General features: G+C 35.8%; 1 protein-coding gene across 4 annotated transcripts in view; it reads right to left on the minus strand.

Moving 5' to 3' along the window:
* The window catches only part of SLIT2 (slit guidance ligand 2), a 363,506-nt gene that overhangs the window by 343,654 nt on the left and 3,248 nt on the right, over positions 1 to 16,604 (minus strand). For 3 of the 4 annotated variants that reach the window (XM_053577755.1, XM_053577753.1, XM_053577757.1), the window contains exons 2-4: positions 15,013 to 15,084; positions 13,766 to 13,837; positions 2,354 to 2,425 (exon numbers count right to left, since the gene is read on the minus strand). In XM_053577755.1, coding sequence (XP_053433730.1) covers positions 2,354 to 2,425; positions 13,766 to 13,837; positions 15,013 to 15,084 — 216 coding nt within the window. Of the gene's footprint in view, positions 1 to 2,353; positions 2,426 to 13,765; positions 13,838 to 15,012; positions 15,085 to 16,604 lie in introns of those variants that run through there. The other variant, XM_053577756.1, reaches the window with a different exon arrangement.

Genomic DNA, 16,604 nt, shown 5'->3' on the forward strand with positions numbered 1-16,604 from the left:
TGTTCATTTTTAATAATGGTCATTAAATTTAATTAGTAATTCCTATCATAAAACAGTTCTCACGTGCAGTTTGTAACTTATCACTCAAGAGAAGTATCATTGTTTACCCTTCATCTAAGTCTAATTCAGGTGAGGCCAGAGTTCCTCAACTCAAAAGAAGATTCTTGCTGTAAGGATGCAGATAAAATTACACCTTTAGCTTCCTACGTGCATCCAATACCTATATCAGGTCACATTCCCAAAGAAAGAGGAGCATTTCTTTCAATATTAAGCATCAAAACATCAAGGTATAATTTCAGATATATCCAAATTATCAAAATATTTGCATCCCTCTGGCAACTAATTCCACCTAACAAATACAACTTTAACTTCTATTACTCCCCAGGGTAAGTCTTTTGAGCGAAACAGGAACATAAATATACAGAACATATTTTCTAACTACCCTTTCCCCCATTTATTGACCTGCCATTATTTGTTAGGAAACATTGGCTTATAGTTTGTTTTTTCCAGAATATTGTGGGGGTACAGATGTTTTGGTTATGGGTTCTGTTTCTTTAATTCCCTTTTTAAAGATTTCAAGTCTTTTTCTTTCATATAGCAGCTGCATTAAGTTACAAAAGCAAAAGAAAACATAATAGAAAATCTCTTGCTTCACTACATGATACTGTTAGACGGAAGCACCTTGAACAGAGTGTAATTTGCAGATGGGGGATTCTGCACTGGATTATACCTCCCAAAAACTCCTCAGGAAGCTGATCCACATGCCTCCAAACTAAACATCAAACAGTTCTGTTTCCCAGAGATAGTGTCTCCTTGACTTCATCATTTTAATTCCAGATAACAGATATTCTGTTTAAGTTATATTTTTATAGCACATAGAAAATGGACTTTCCTTGACTGCTAAGTATTGTTTTAATATGCACACGACCAGGAAAGCAGAAGTTAGCAGTACTCATTGTATACTAGCAGGAACTTAATTCCTTAAAAATCTTCTCAATCACCAATCATTAAAGTGGAGAGTGCAATATTATTAAGACCAACTCTGCGGCCCTTCGGAGAAACTAAACACAGATATTGAAACACATACATGATACACATACATATAAATCTTTATAGCAATCTACATCTTATTCCCTTGGTAGAAAGAGTTCCTAATCTTTTTTTTTTTTCTAAAAAGATGGTTTCAAGGTATCCTTATTTGATTTTTTAAAAATCTACTTATAGCGAGCTATTTAAGCAGCAGGGAACAAAAAAGAAGAGAACAAAGCCTGCCAGGTGACTTTGGGTACCCTCAGAGGAACAGAGTCAGGCAAGTCAGATTCTTAGAGAAATGGTGCCACAGATGGGGGAGTTCTTTCTATGGTGAGTGAAGGTAGCAGGAGGACCTAACACAAATCCTCATTATAATAAGGGCAGGGGCGTGGGAATTGATAACAGCCCTAAAGCCTTGGCTACAAAGTCAAGTTTGGAGAAATGCAATATGCTCTTGCTGTCTGAAAACACTCCCACATGGGCCTTCCCCAACATCCAGGTGGGGGCCGCTCAGAGCAGTTTACTCTATATCCCAGCAGTTCCTTCACAACATGCACACACATCAATCATCATAGCTGTTTATTTTCCCAACACTTTGTAGTTTATCTCCCATCTGCACAAAATCATTCATATGGCTGAAAATCTAATTCTAAAAGTTTTCTAAAATGTGTTTTCACTATTACACATTAGCTCAGCAAACAAGCATCCCAGGGAGGAAAAATGGATTCTCCTTAATATTCACATTATGCTCCTTTAAAGAACTCCTTCCTTTCACAATCTATGACGTATTTGATATGAAAACCTTGCCTTCATATTGCAGAGTTTGCGATTCTGCCTTTAAAAGGAACATTTAAGAGGAACTTTACAGCCCTCTTTAAATGCCTTATAATAATATTTTCAGACTAATAAACACTACTACTGGACTACAGGAACAATACCCCCCAAAAAACTGACATTAAAAACCTCAACTTTATAAGAAAACACTGCCAACTTCCCCTTGAGAGGAGGCACAATAGCAATCCCCCCCTTCAGAATGCGATCATTGACTGTTTCCTCACCATCATCTCACGACCAGAAGAAAAGAATAATACAATTTCTATAACATGCGTAATAAGCCACAAAATACTAACCAAAGGAGGCAAAAGTAGGACTGGAAATCTAATCATAAATCTCCTTAAGAAAAAACAAGACAGGCAAACTTTCAATCCATTAATCTACGAGTGAATAGATTCCAGGAAAGCACAAGGAAACAGATCCAAAACGCATTTAATAAAACTCAAGGTACTACCCAAAGCAACAATAACTATCTGTGTCTACTTACAGCCTGTAGAGCTTCGAAGTCCCAAGAAACAGCAACTCAGGAAACAGCTGAAGGTGGTTTCTGTTTAAACGCCTTTAGAGAAAACAAAACAAAGCTTATGTTACACAGAAAATACCCAACAAGGAGGCCTGTGATTTGGTAGTGTCATGCCTCATCCTGTATTTCAAGAAAGAATAAAATGACATTCAAAACAATTGAAGCACTGCAAATCAAAACCTGGTTATACCTTTTGTTACCTGACTCTTTAAAGCAATTTTCCGTTATGCTTACTTACTCCAATGATGACTACTGGGGCCTAAACTCTGAACTCTAATCTTGTGCCAACATCAGTCAACCAGAATACATACACAGCAATGAAGGATGTTGTGACTCCGACTTTAGAGCTTAAGATAGCTGACTTCAATATACAGCAGAAACATCGCAGCAAATTACCTTAAAATAATTCAAATACTATCCCATATCACCTAAATCTTCAGCCATAGCATTGTGGGCTATGGAAGATAGCACACAATGCTATGGAAGTTTCAAATTTGGAAGCTTTCCTTTTCACTGGGATAAAAAAAAATAACTATGAGAAACTGTTGGCATCATTTGTTTCTGAAGGCAAAATCAGAAGTTCAAAACTCAACCCACAGCTCCCAAACCTGACCTGAATTTAAGGCTATAACTAACAATGGAATCAGAAGAGTTTAAGGAATGTTTTAAAATATTTAACTGACATGACAATGTTTTAATAAAGAATTTGGTCGCAACTCTAACTCAATTTCAGTCTTGATGTGATGCGTCTAAGTTGTTTTGGGATAAGCACATCTACTAACTAAAGAGGGGGCAGTCCCGTCTTTGATGGACTAACACCCCAGTCCCATCTGTTTGAAAATATATAACTTAACATCAAATTAAAAATAATTTTTATCTCTCTGCTTTTCTCAAATGTAAATAAAATGATAAAAAGCGGATATAAAATGCATGCAAATGATTTACAAACTGCTTCACTCCAGAGAAAAGTAGTTCCAGAAACCAATATCACACGGAAGAAACCAGAGGTATTTTTTTTTAAGTCTTAAAGAAACTTTAAAGGGACAGGAAAAGAGAGCATGCCAATCCCAACATACTGAAAGGACCATCAGGTAGAAGCAAGAATTATACTTATTTAGTCCCCAGAGGGTGGAAATGTGACATGTGATTGTAATAACTGCTAAAAAGTAGATTATAGGAAATTAGATTATAGGGCAGAACTTTGAAGAATTAGAGATATTCAGAAATGAAAACTCTTGGGCGGCGCCTGTGGCTCAAGCAGTAGGGCGCCGGTCCCATATGCCGGAGGTGGCGGGTTCAAACCCTGCCCTGGCCAAAAAAAAAAAGTAAAAAAACAAAAAAAGAAATGAAAACTCTCAACCCCTTATCCCAAACATATTCAAATAGAGGCTACACATGGTTTTTGTTGTTGTTCTTGTTATTGTTGTTTGTATGTTTTTCCTGCGGAGGATGGAATTAAAGGAAATTCCCCATTAGATGAGAAGGGGCACCAGGTGAACCTCAAAACTTCTTGCAATTCTAAAATATCATGAGGCAACAATGGTAACTGTTACTTTTGTTACGTGAACATATTACTAAGAAGCTGGTCATCCAAAAATAAAATAAAATAAAAAGTCTACAGAAACATTCTCAGCACTTATAAAATGCATGCTAATGAAAATGTGTGGCAAGACAAGTGGGGACAAATGGTGAAATCAGTGGTGAAAGGACAGATTTACTTCCCACTTGCACTATTTTTATGGATAAAATACAAAACAAGGTGAAATTTAAAGTGAATCCAAAACTTTTCTTCATTTGTTCTCTGTTGGGCATGATTCTGAGGAGAACTTCCAAAGTCTACCATGACACAATTTCAATAAATTACAGCTTAATTATTACTTTGTTATATTTGTCCTAAAAAAAAAAACAAAAACAGATGACAAATATTTGCTATTGTGGTATGAGAACGCTTTCTAGAAAAGCAACCACTCTTGAAAGGACCCCCACTGCCCAAAGAGCCAATCCCAATGCCTGAAATGGCAGAGATGGGCTTTGTGAGGTGATTAAAACCACCAGACTGATAAATCTCTTCTGTGAGTCTCCTGTCAGAATAAGCACGTTCCTCAAGGCCTTAGTCCTTGCAGAGATAGCTCCCATGCAGAGTGCTTTCTCTCCCCTGCAAATGGTACTTTCCTACATCCTCTGGGAAACTTCTCTGGAGGCTCCTACTTAAAATTAATGCTGTGGCTGTGTCCCGGTCAGAGTCCCTCGTGCTGTATAATATTTATTCGTGCTCTTTCCCACTAGGCTGTGAGCTCTCTAAGGATAAAGACTAAATCCCTTCCTTTTTTCTTGGTACTTAGTAGGTTTTGAACTATATCAAAAGGCACAGGGAGAAGTCTGTTCTCATGCAACACTTCCTAATCTTCCTTGTCACTTAGTAGGTTCTTAGGAAATGTTGCATGAGAACAAACTATTCTCTTCGCACTTTGATGCAGTTCGGCAAAGCTCTACCATACACAGTCTACATCAGGCCACTTACTCTCTGGCATACTCCCTGGGGGACCTGCATAGGTTCCATGTCACTTTGCAGCTGACCAAAGCTCCACAAAACCTGCTGTCATACGTCCCATAGCAGAGGGACAGCTTCCTTGCCTACTTCCCCTCACCCCACACATTCCCGAAATCACCTAGAATTTGGAAAGAATAAACGTATTTAAACAAATAAAGATGTAAGTTGACAAGACAGCTGCTACCAGCTTTCTTGTTAATGGGTCTACCTCAGCACAATTTTGTATATTGTGAGAAAGTCATTTCAGATTGAGTGCTAACACTGTCATTTTCTTAATTATTATTACCATTTTCTTATTCCCAGTGGCTCTTAATTCACTCTGCAAGTAACAGCTAGCACATATTAAGCTTACAATGTGATGGTTTACAAGTTCTCTGGTTCTCCCTTTCACAACACCTCTGTGAGTAAGTACCATTGTTTCTGCTGCTCTGGAGAGAGGCACACACCTCAAAAACAGAAAGCTGGGACTTGAATTCAGGTGGTGTAATTCCAGCACATACCCTCTGAATCACTCCTCTGAAAATAAATAACAGTCTAAAATTCCTAAGCAATAATTCAAAATAATATCAAGCTGAAACTCGCCTTCTCATCTATTTTTCCTAAAGAAAAACATAGTTTTATATAGTCCATTTCTTCTTCTTCTTTTTTTCTTTTTTTTTTAAGACAGAGTCTCAAGCTGTTGCCCTGGGTAGAGTACCATGGAATCATAGCTCACAGCAACCTCCACGTCTTGAGCTCAAGCAATCCTCTTGCCTCAGTTTTTCTATTTTTAGTAGAGGGGGGGTCTCACTTTAGTTCAGGCTGGTCTCAAACTCATGAGTTCAAGTGATCTGCCCGCCTCAGCCTCCCAAAGTGCTAGGATTACAGGCGTGAGCCACCCCGCCCGGCCCTAAAGTCCATTTCTTAAATATCACTAATCGCCTGAGTTTTATTTCTTTTTTTTCTAAAAAAAAGCTGGCCATTGTGTTCAGTTCACTATTTTAAATGCTCATTTTATCTATTTAAAATACCTAAAGCTGAGAGAAAATTGAAAATATGTATAACACATTTGCCCTGAATGCAAGTAATTTATCATTATTTCATGAAAATTATTATGCGTGATCTTTACTATATCCAAACTAACCATGACACATTTCTGTGTTGAACATAAATCAAGGTAGTATCACACACAAAAAGGGAAGATAATAGTAAGACAGCTAATAATACATGTAGGAAAAAACAGGATAAATTTGCCTTTTTTTGCTTTAAAAGAATTTCAGGGAACTTTTGGCTCTTGTTCTCCCATTCTGCCCTCCATCAGTACTAAGGTGAAATGGTCATACAAACATTAAAATAAAAAGTGAAACTTCCAAAATATTTACAGAGGAGATTCTTGCACAATAACCAGAAATTAAATTCTCAAAACTAAAAGTTTTTTTATCAGAATTTCTCTAAAGACTATTAGACAAAACGATTATGCAAAACTATTATGCAAAAGAATTACTAAATAAAGTAGAGAAAAAGTAGCCTGATTTCTAATGCTCCAGAAAATCTCTCGGTGGCTTGAAGAGATAATGGCACAATAAGAACTCTCACTGAGTTAACGTTAAAAATACAATGGTCCCAGGACAGGAGCACAGCATGCTGTGACTTCAAAGACACTGCATAATATTATTTATGGAAGCCAAAATGAATGAGCACCATTAAACAGACCAGGTGAGTCAATTAATTAACCACTGTTCAGAGGAGGGACAACTAATTGTGCTGAAGGAGAAAAGAGGCAGAGTGACATCTATCTCGTGTGTCATCCTTCCTAGATGGAATCTGCCCACAAGATCATAGGGCTGTTGGCGAATTCTCTAGATTGTAAGTCACCGTTTCAGAAAGCTGTGAGATGTATCTCTCTGAGATTTTTTTTCTCAAGGCAAAGATGAAAAGGGATCCCATCTGCTCTGTACCACCAGCTATTCTCAGGGTGACTTTCAGAGGGGTTCATGATACTTCTGTGTTGCACAAAACGACCACTGCTTCTGAAATGTTGGTTCTTAACCTCAATTTGAAGGGCGTTATTGACAACCATTGTCTTAAATTATTGACTGCCCCTATGACTCTGGTCCTTTAGTAGAGGTTATAGGGTCTTACTTTTTGCAACTTTCACCTCAATTCAATTAACATTCACCACCTTTCATCTAATTCAAAACAAGATGTACACAATTTTATCAAAGTTAGCGAACGTTTTACACTTCATATTTATATGTCTTTATAAATACAAGGTATGGTTAGCTGCTGGAAGAAGAGTTCAATCAAATGTTCCCTTAAAAACTCTATCATTTCTAACCTCCTATTGCTCAGACATAAACCATCAAGAGCAGAACTAATTCCCTCCCTCTTTTGGCTCTTCTCAGGTCAATTTCCAATTTCTCTTTTTAAAATGATTTTATTCCAACATTTTTAAAGCAAATATTTTATATTACATCAATTAAATAAAGTTTGTATGTATAGCAGCGATACCAATGGTCATTTAATCCTTTGTTATGCTACAGAGATCAACAATTACTACTAAAAATGTTGGTTCCTCATTTGTCCTCTTATTTTTGGATATTTTTCTGCAGATTCAGACAAATTATGAAAAACACCCTAAAACAAACCTTTGATCCTATGCCATGAGACAAAGAAAATCAGAGTGAAGGGACAGCAAATATGAATGCAAAAAAAGTCAAATTTATTATATGCAAACTTTGCAGTGGTTCTCAACCTTCCTAATGCTGCAATGTATTTTCATTGTTAAAAAGGGGTAATGACCCACAGGTTGAGAACCTCTGCTTTAGCAACTCAGCTAATTCCTAAACTCAGTTTTTGAAATATAAGTGAGGTGTGTTGCAACACACAGAAATAGTTTTTTAAGTGCTACGAGGGGAGCATTTTGTGAAACTGTGTACATTATCTCACTTAACATCACCACTATGAGATGTGATAATTATTATTCTTGTTTCAAAGATGAAGAAACCGAGGTTTGGAAAGCTGGACAAATGTGATCACTATCTCTCAGCAGAATTGAAACCAAAGGATTTCTGATGTCACTTTTACCTAATGTTTCTGACTTCTAAAGGGGGAAGGAAAAGAGATTGTGTCTCCTTTGAAAGCATAATCAAAATACAATCAGTGAGATTCTGCTGGCACCCAGCACCAGCATAGAAAGTTACAAGGTGCCTAAGAACAGGGGTGTCTAGATACACCCCCTGTTTATTGGCAGAACCTAAAATAGCAGCAGGAAGTTAGTGTTCTCTGTAAATGTCTTTCTGTCCATCCAGAGACGGACGCTGTAAAGAGAGCCACCAAATATTTTTTTAACTGTTACTATAAAGAAATATTCTAATTTTGATAATACCAAGAAAGCCCTATTGTGACCAGGTTTTTATTCTGAAAGCATTTTCACCGATATTCTTCTAGTGCAGCAGGCAAAATCTGCTTTTAAAAAAGACAATTGCGATCTATGTGAAGTCTATTCAGAAAAGTCTCTCATTCTATGGAAAGTTGTGGAATTCAGTCTAGAGATCATAATTCAAGCAAAGGTACACGGAAGGCCTGAAAGACGGAATTAAATGTAAAATGTTTGACATTCACTGCTTCCACAAATACACTGTAACAGTGCAAACTAAACCACTCATTTCAGGGGAGGTATAAAGACACAGCATCCAGCAAACACTGTCACAAAGGATGAGCCCAAAACAGATGTGGGAAAAATAAACAGCCTTGCTGCTTCAGAATTTCTAAATGGTCCACAGAGAGCCAAGGGGCCTTCTCACCACTGTTCAACTTCAAGGCCATAAAATACATTGCATGAGAAGCCCTCTAAGATGGATTCAATGCTCTGCTAAATTTTTAATAGTGCACATACATTAAACTTGTCTCTGACCAGGGAATCAATAAACATAATTTAAAATAGTTGATGTCACTTATCGATAGGTGAAAATAATTGACATTCAAAGACTATCCCAATTTCTAGGGTACTTTTACATTCTGCAATGGGCACGCTCAACCTCTGTAACAGAGTTTGAGGTGTTCTTTAAAGAGACTTTCCAAGGAAATGACTACAGTCATTATAAAATGAAGTGTAAAGATTCCAGGAGACAATCCCTTTGAAGATGGGCTTGCATTCTGTTCCAAGGGGATCAGGACTGTTAGTTTGCCTTTAACGTAAGGTATGTGTGTATGTTGCCTATAAACTTGTAGAACTATTCAGAAGGGGGAGTTCTCTAGATCCTTTATGAACCGAGGATAAACTGTGCTTTCAGACCTGTTCTACAACATATTCTCTACTTGAACTCATGTATAAAGCCCCAAACAAAAAAGAAAAGCTAGCGTGTCACAGTTCTTCAGCCTTCCTCATGCTGCTGGTCACATGCATAGGAGAGGCGTGTGCATGCCAGGAGAACTAACTCAATATCACCTTAAAATAAACACATGAATAAACCAACCACCAAATAAATAAATAAATTTTCATTTTAGATCCCATTTCGTCTGAGTGTAGTGTTTAGTCAAATTTAGGCTCTACTGTAAATGGGTTTAGATGTTTCTAAATTAAAATGGTGGAAACTTTAAAATATCTAAAATAATGGCTTTATTGTCCAAGATTCTATACGTGTTCTTGTTACAACAAGAGTTTCAGAACTCAGTTTTCAAGGAAAAAGTAGTATCAAATGACAAAACTAGTAGGAGAAATGTCATTTCAGACCCAACAAAACTAAAACTGGGAGCGTTTAGGGCGATTTTGTCTGAGAAGCACAGACTTACACATCATTTAGCACTTCTGCCATTTGCATCTTTTCAGGCTGTAAGACGGCTGTAGTGTTTCACACAGAGACTGATAGTGAGGGTTTCCATGCTCTGCTGATGGTTCTCACCCACATAATCTAGGCATATATGCATTTCATTGTATCAGTCTTGAAGTAAATAACAAAATATCCTAAAATTGACAACTTCAAAAAATTTCATAAACTTTCTCTCATTCTTGCACTTGTGTTATCATGGAACTTTGAATGTAAGAAAATGATTTTCCACTAGTAGAACGCTCCTGTACCCTGAGTCCCCGTAAAAGGCCATAGAACAGAAGTTAATACCTGCAGCATAATTCCATAAACTCTAAGTGAACAACAGAATTTTACACCAGTCCACTGAATTTGTGTTACAGTGTTTTTTTAAACACTCTTGGACACTTATCAGCCAAGGAATATCTTGCATTAATAATTTTGCATGGAGAACTTATTGTAGATACACACAGGTATCTTTCTGTGAAGTGTTTTAAAAAGTATACTTCTCAAGTGCTGGGATTCTTTGCCACAGTTTATCTATAGCCTGACTTTTTTTTTCTTCTATAAGTTTCCATCAAATTAACTAGTCACTTATCTACATCAGATTTCATTTGAGCTTAAATGGGGGACTTGTTAATATAATGTGCCTGAGGAACAGTCTCAAGGCTTCATCTTCAGCACAGAGACACCAGTGCTACTCACAACGTAGAGCACCCTGGGAAATCTGCCACTGCACATGTCAGGTCTGGGAGTGTAGTAACAAACTGTCAAAATAGGAAATAATGTGTGCTCCTGGCATGTAGGCGTGATTAAGACGTAGTCCTTGTACAGTGATTCATAACCACATTCTGATCATGATGCGTTATCTCATGTTCTTTTCTATAGAATACAAAGAAGAAAAAGGGGGAGAGAGGCGGAGGCAGTTAAAGAAGGAAGGAAAGAAGAGAGAGTGAGGATTTTAACATTTCTGTCTTGACCCTTGGTTGAAAATTTTGTATTTCAAGTATTCTTGGTGGTGAAAAAAAATCATATTCTTCTGTTGTTATAATTCTTTGATTTAAAAATAATGACTTCCTCATTACACGCTGAAATTAAATTCAAATCAACAACAGGACCCTGTTTCTTACAGATTAAAAGTGCCTGTGGCTCCAAGGGGTAGGGCGCCAGCCCCATATGCCGTAGGTGGCGGGTTCAAACCCAGCCCTGGCCAAAAACTGAAAAAAAAAAAGGAAGTTGAATTTTTTGAGAAGGCATAGACCTTATCTTCTGTTTTCACATTTGTCTTCTTTCCCTAGACCAAGTTAAAACTCCATCAACATAAGAAGAAAAAACTTACTTTGGAATAGTCACAAAATGGCATATGGAATTGTTTTAATTTTATCATTTTAAAATGAAAATAACTTAGAACCATAAATTCCACACAAATAAAAGAAGGCTTTTATTTTGTTTTGTTCTTCACACAAGGAATGAAAATTATATCACTATTCACTATATGAATGGCATTTACAACATAAAACTATACACCTTTTCTTAGAGTTCCAGCTTAAAATTTCACATCTAGATTGTTGAAAATATATATGTTCACACAACACATAGTTAGAAATTAATTCATTGATTACTTCCTATCTCTCACCTTCAAAGCTCTTGCAGCTTCTTGATAAAGCAAGCAATTTTTGTGATGTTAATAACAAAAATAACTGACTGAAATAACAGTATATATCACAGGGCAGGCCATAGTACTTGATTATGGAACTCTCTGGATCGTTTTCATTTTTTATTTTTTAAAACAATATACTGAACAAAATTTGAAATAGTTGGTCTCACAATAGCTTCAACGCATTCTTTAGCAAAACTGCCTTGCCATTTAATGTATTTAAAAAAAAAATAAATATTTGAAAAGTGCATCCACAATGTTCCTAAGAAATGGTTTTGAATTCCAGAGTCCCAAGGAGATGAATTGGCTGTCAGATAACAATGTGCTTCCATCAGATGGACTTGGCAGTTGTAAACAAAAGGAATTCTCTCAGCTTTTCCTCACAAATATGAAATATTTGCTTTCAGCCAACAGCTGGGGTGATTTAAAGAAGTCCTGCATATATATTAGTTTTCATTCAAAATTACAAATCTTCCTCCCACTCTGAAACATCTGACTTAGTCTTAGTACAACAGAAAATTGTTCTGAGATGAAGTGACATTCCCAGGAGAATTAAAGTCAAAAAATAGTACCTACTTACAACTCTAATCAACTTTCAGATCACACAGCATCTGGTTAATAATTTTTTAAGAAAAGTTAATTTATTCAAGATGAAAGTTCAGTTGATATTCTGAAGTAGCTTTGAAAATAATAAGAAAGTTTGTTTGGTTCTAGTCTTCCTGAAAATATTTAAAACTATAATAATAAAACCAAGAGAGAGACTGTCTGAAAAGTCATCAAGACTCCTTCAATGATTTGGAAATGGTTTAAGAACCAAAATATAGATATTTCCACATGATGGCTATAAGTCACTCTTGAAAAAACTGTTAATGTTTAAATGGTGATGTATATTATCTATTCATCTTATCAAACACTTAAATTATATTGATATTTTTTAATGGATGAATTAAAATAACTTTGCAAGGTTCTCATTAGAAATTAGCTATTCATGTAATACTATGAAGGCAATCTAAGAATATATAGTTTTAGAGTAATTTTATATATTTATAGATAGGTTGGGAACTCGTAAAGTTTGTTATAAATGCAACCAAATATTTACCTTGTTTTTATTTTTGGAAAAAAAACTAACTAAAAGTAGTGATTTTAAATTTACTTGGAATAGCACAGTTATATTTCCTATATTGTAATATTTTATTTATTATGGATAAATCTTTATAGTAATAAAAAGTAGACATTGTTGTATTTTAATTGAATTGATAAAAATGTAGCCCATATATGTATAAATATCATAGACAGTAGGAAGCCATTTTTCTACTTATGAACAAGTAAACCAAATTAATTTCTGCACTTGGGCCCAGTGAATCTGAATTTGTGTTACAACTAAATTAACATTATATATCATTATTGTAAAGAAAAATTTTATTTTTATTTAAAATCACTGTTAGGGCAGGCATTAAAACATATTGAAATAATTGTTGCTACTTTTAATAGGCCTACTACTTGCCCTTAAAATGCAAACATACCAGACTTGAAGAATCATGGTACATGAGACATGAAATTCATACTTCAAATTACAAGTCTGTAATTTATCCTAATAATTTCAGACAGTGGTTTTGTGTTTTGTAGACATACACTGTAAACATTTTTTTTAAAGCGGTCAAATAATCTATATAAATCCATGAGACTGCATGTTTGAAAACATATATCTTGTAGTCTGAAGTCTATAATTTAATTTTCTTGGAAAAAAAGAATAAACATTATATGACCACATTTTGATAACACAGTTGTTACTTTAACCATCTTTAACTGATTTTTCTAGCAGAAATATTCAAAAGGCTAACATGGAATAATGAAATAAAACTGTGAAAGTTACTAACAATGTTCACACAAATGTTAAATATTAAAAAGCAAAATCTCTATCAGTAGGAATTTTTAAAATTTCTTCAAATGTCACTAAAGACACACAAAACAGCAACCAACAACATGGAAATGAAAATTACCATTAGCAAAATTTTTCTTTTCCATAATGCAACATTAACGCAAGTAAAAGAACCACCTCTCTTCCGACATAAGCAAACAAAACAAAACAGATAAATAATAAGAAAAACATGTACATTTTCAGTACCAATGCATTCAATGTCTGAGTCATCAAGGCATTCAATGTCTGAGGAAAGCAGATCTGTATTTTTATTCTTTATTTTTGTACTTTTTATGCAGAAACTCTACTCATTATAAGCAAGTCTGAAAACTACTTATTCGTCCCCCTTTCCTTCCAAAAAACCTTTCAAAAAACTAAGACAAAATTGAAAACAATCCTCGGAATTTGAGTATTTTTAAAAATACAGTTGTGTTGTCATAAGTTTGGAATTGAAAATACTTACAGTCTCTCCAGTTCTTTAAGATCCTGGAATGCTCCTCTTTCAATGGTGCTAATCTTATTCTCCATTAGCTGACTGAAATACAAAATACAACATGCTTCTTAACATTACCACTCACCATCTAAATGAATTTCATTTCACCAACTGAAAACTTGTAACATCTTTCCCTTTAGAAACTTAAATTTTGCTCTGATTTAAGACTAATATTAAAATTATGATGATATATTTGAAAGAACTCAGGATATGGAAATATCAGTGTCCACATCACATAACTTGCATAGAAAATATTGATATAGTTTTGAGATTTACTAGTCAGAACTCTGACCTTTAAACTATAACATATCTGAGCAGCCACCCCGGACATTACAGATTTTATAGATTTTTTTTGGAAAACTGATTTTCAACTTAAGTTAAGAATCAATATACAGTAATTCACCATACACATACTTCAATTCTCATATAGATACACAACAAACATTGGAAGATTCATAATGGCCAAAATGTGTGTCTTAAAAGATGAATACTAAACACACAGTTGTCAAAATTATGTGGCCAATTGAGATGTCAATATTTACAATCCTGCGGGTAAAAACAATTTTATATTACATTGACTCTCCAATATTGTTTTACTCACAGCTAATTTAATCTATTAATTAAAGATAGAATCATACTGCAGCAATTTTATAAAAGCCACAGACATAAAATATAGAAAACTTAAAACATGACAAATGTATTTTTATAGAAAAAAGTTTTTTCCACCAAAACCTCTGCTAAAACACTTGACTGCTTGATTTAAATATTTGCAAGTCTATCTAATTGTTCTTTGGTTAAAAATAGACTGAACAATTTTTATCTCAGTAATAATAAAATGCAGATCCACTTATATATTTTTAGCTATTCTCAAATCCTAAATGTATCAAATGTCTCACATTACTTATTCATGTTGTAAAAGCAATTATTATATATTTTTATATGCATAAGGCACTTAGGGTATGGTTTAACAAAGATTTGAGGCCATGTTTAGAATATTGTTTCTTTGGCATGCAGCCAATCTTAAAATAAAAGCCCAAATCTTTATTAAATGTAGTACAATCATAAACAAAAAAGAAAGGAAACTATGATCTCTTAAATGTTTTATTTTTCTTGTATGAGTAAAGTTATAAAAACTGAGACCAGTAATGATTCAAAATATGCAACCTTAAAAACAAAACCAAAACAATTTCCAAAATGCACAGGCAGGGCACACTTACAGAACCCGTAGGTGTCTCAGGCCAGCAAAATCCGTCTTGGTTATCCTTGTGATGTTATTTCCATTCAAATCCCTTAGAGAATACCAGAAAATCAAAGTTACTATTTTGTACCTATCAATATCTGGTTAAAGGAAGTAAAATTCAAAGCAAGTTAGAACTTTAAAACTCAAAATTAATTCAATTACATCTTTACAAAGTCAGTGGAAGGGGAGCAATTGTTAAAAGAACATTTCAAAATGACTCAACTCTTTTACAAAGTATATTTTTGCTAGCCTGAGACAAGAAAATGAAGCAGTTATCACAAAACGTTCTGTGTGTGTGTGTGTGTGTGTGCCTTCCATTTTTTTTATGTAAGGGCGGGCATATGAATTTCATAGGTGTTCTGCTATTTGACTATTTTTGATAAGGAACATAACTGTACAATATTTTTATACTATTCATGAAGAAATTTAAAAAATTCAGAACACTAACAGCATGGAAGCTAACTTCCTTAAGCAAAGAAAGTGTCGCAAGAGAAATGCACTTCAAAGACTAGCTTTTATAGACATTTACCTTCCCCCAATTCTAGGCTGGTATAAACACTAAACTCTTCATTTGCAGCTCTGGGAACCCCGCTGTGACTGTAAAGTAAAAACTACTAGCGGGTGCAAGAATGGAAATAGTATTCCAGCCCTGACATTTTTGTACAGATTTCAGCACCACTTTTCCTTCGTGAGTCACAATCTCCTTTACTGGCATTTAAGGTCAATGATCTAAATTTACCCTGTTTCAAATCATTTCAAGTATAAGCAGGTTTTGTCGTGATTTGCATGTTCTTTATGGAAGTAAAGTTCTCTCTCCCCTTGGAATTCAAATCTGCGCCCTAGAAATCCGCATTTAAAGTGTTTACTTTGTCAAAGATGGAACTTTGTGAGCCAGAACCGAGTAAACTCTTCTCTGAAAACTCTGTTGATCTTTCACAGCAATTTTTTTCCCAAAAACCTGAAATCAACGGCTACTCCCCCACCCCCAGTGCATTCCCTTTTTGTTAAGACGTGTTAGTACTTAAACTGCTGGGGAGAGCATGATGTGACTAGAGCTAAAACAGAATTTTCCCTTGCTTCTCTTTCTTTCTAGCAAACCCACTTCTCCAAACGGAGCAGAGTACCATCAGGTTGTTGGTAAAATGGTTGAAGTCTTTTAGCAACTATTTGACATAACAAGAATCCCCATCCCCTACCCTAGACTAGAGGTAGGTAGATGACATCTTGACAAGACACGCCTGTTAGAGACCCAGGTGCCCAGCGCGGAGCTTGGGAAGGAGGGAGGGGAAGGGGACCCAGGGAGGCTGGAGGTTGGGGAGCCTTCTGCAACCGGAAGAAAGGGCTCAACGTGGGCCTTTATATTAAAGGCGAGAGAAATGGGTTGGACAAGGAGAAGGGCTGCTCTAGGCGCAGGGGGCAGCGTGGGTGGGGAAGAGCGTGTCAGAGAGCGTCCCTACCGCGACCGACAACCCTCACACCTGTGGGGGCAAAGAAGCCCGGGAGCCAAGTCCAGGCGCGCTGGCCGGAGCTGGACTCGCCCCCCCGCCCGCAGATCCTGCGCGGCCCACG

This window comes from Nycticebus coucang, chromosome 23 (genome assembly GCF_027406575.1).
Source record: "Nycticebus coucang isolate mNycCou1 chromosome 23, mNycCou1.pri, whole genome shotgun sequence".
NCBI classification, from domain to species: Eukaryota; Metazoa; Chordata; class Mammalia; order Primates; family Lorisidae; genus Nycticebus; species Nycticebus coucang.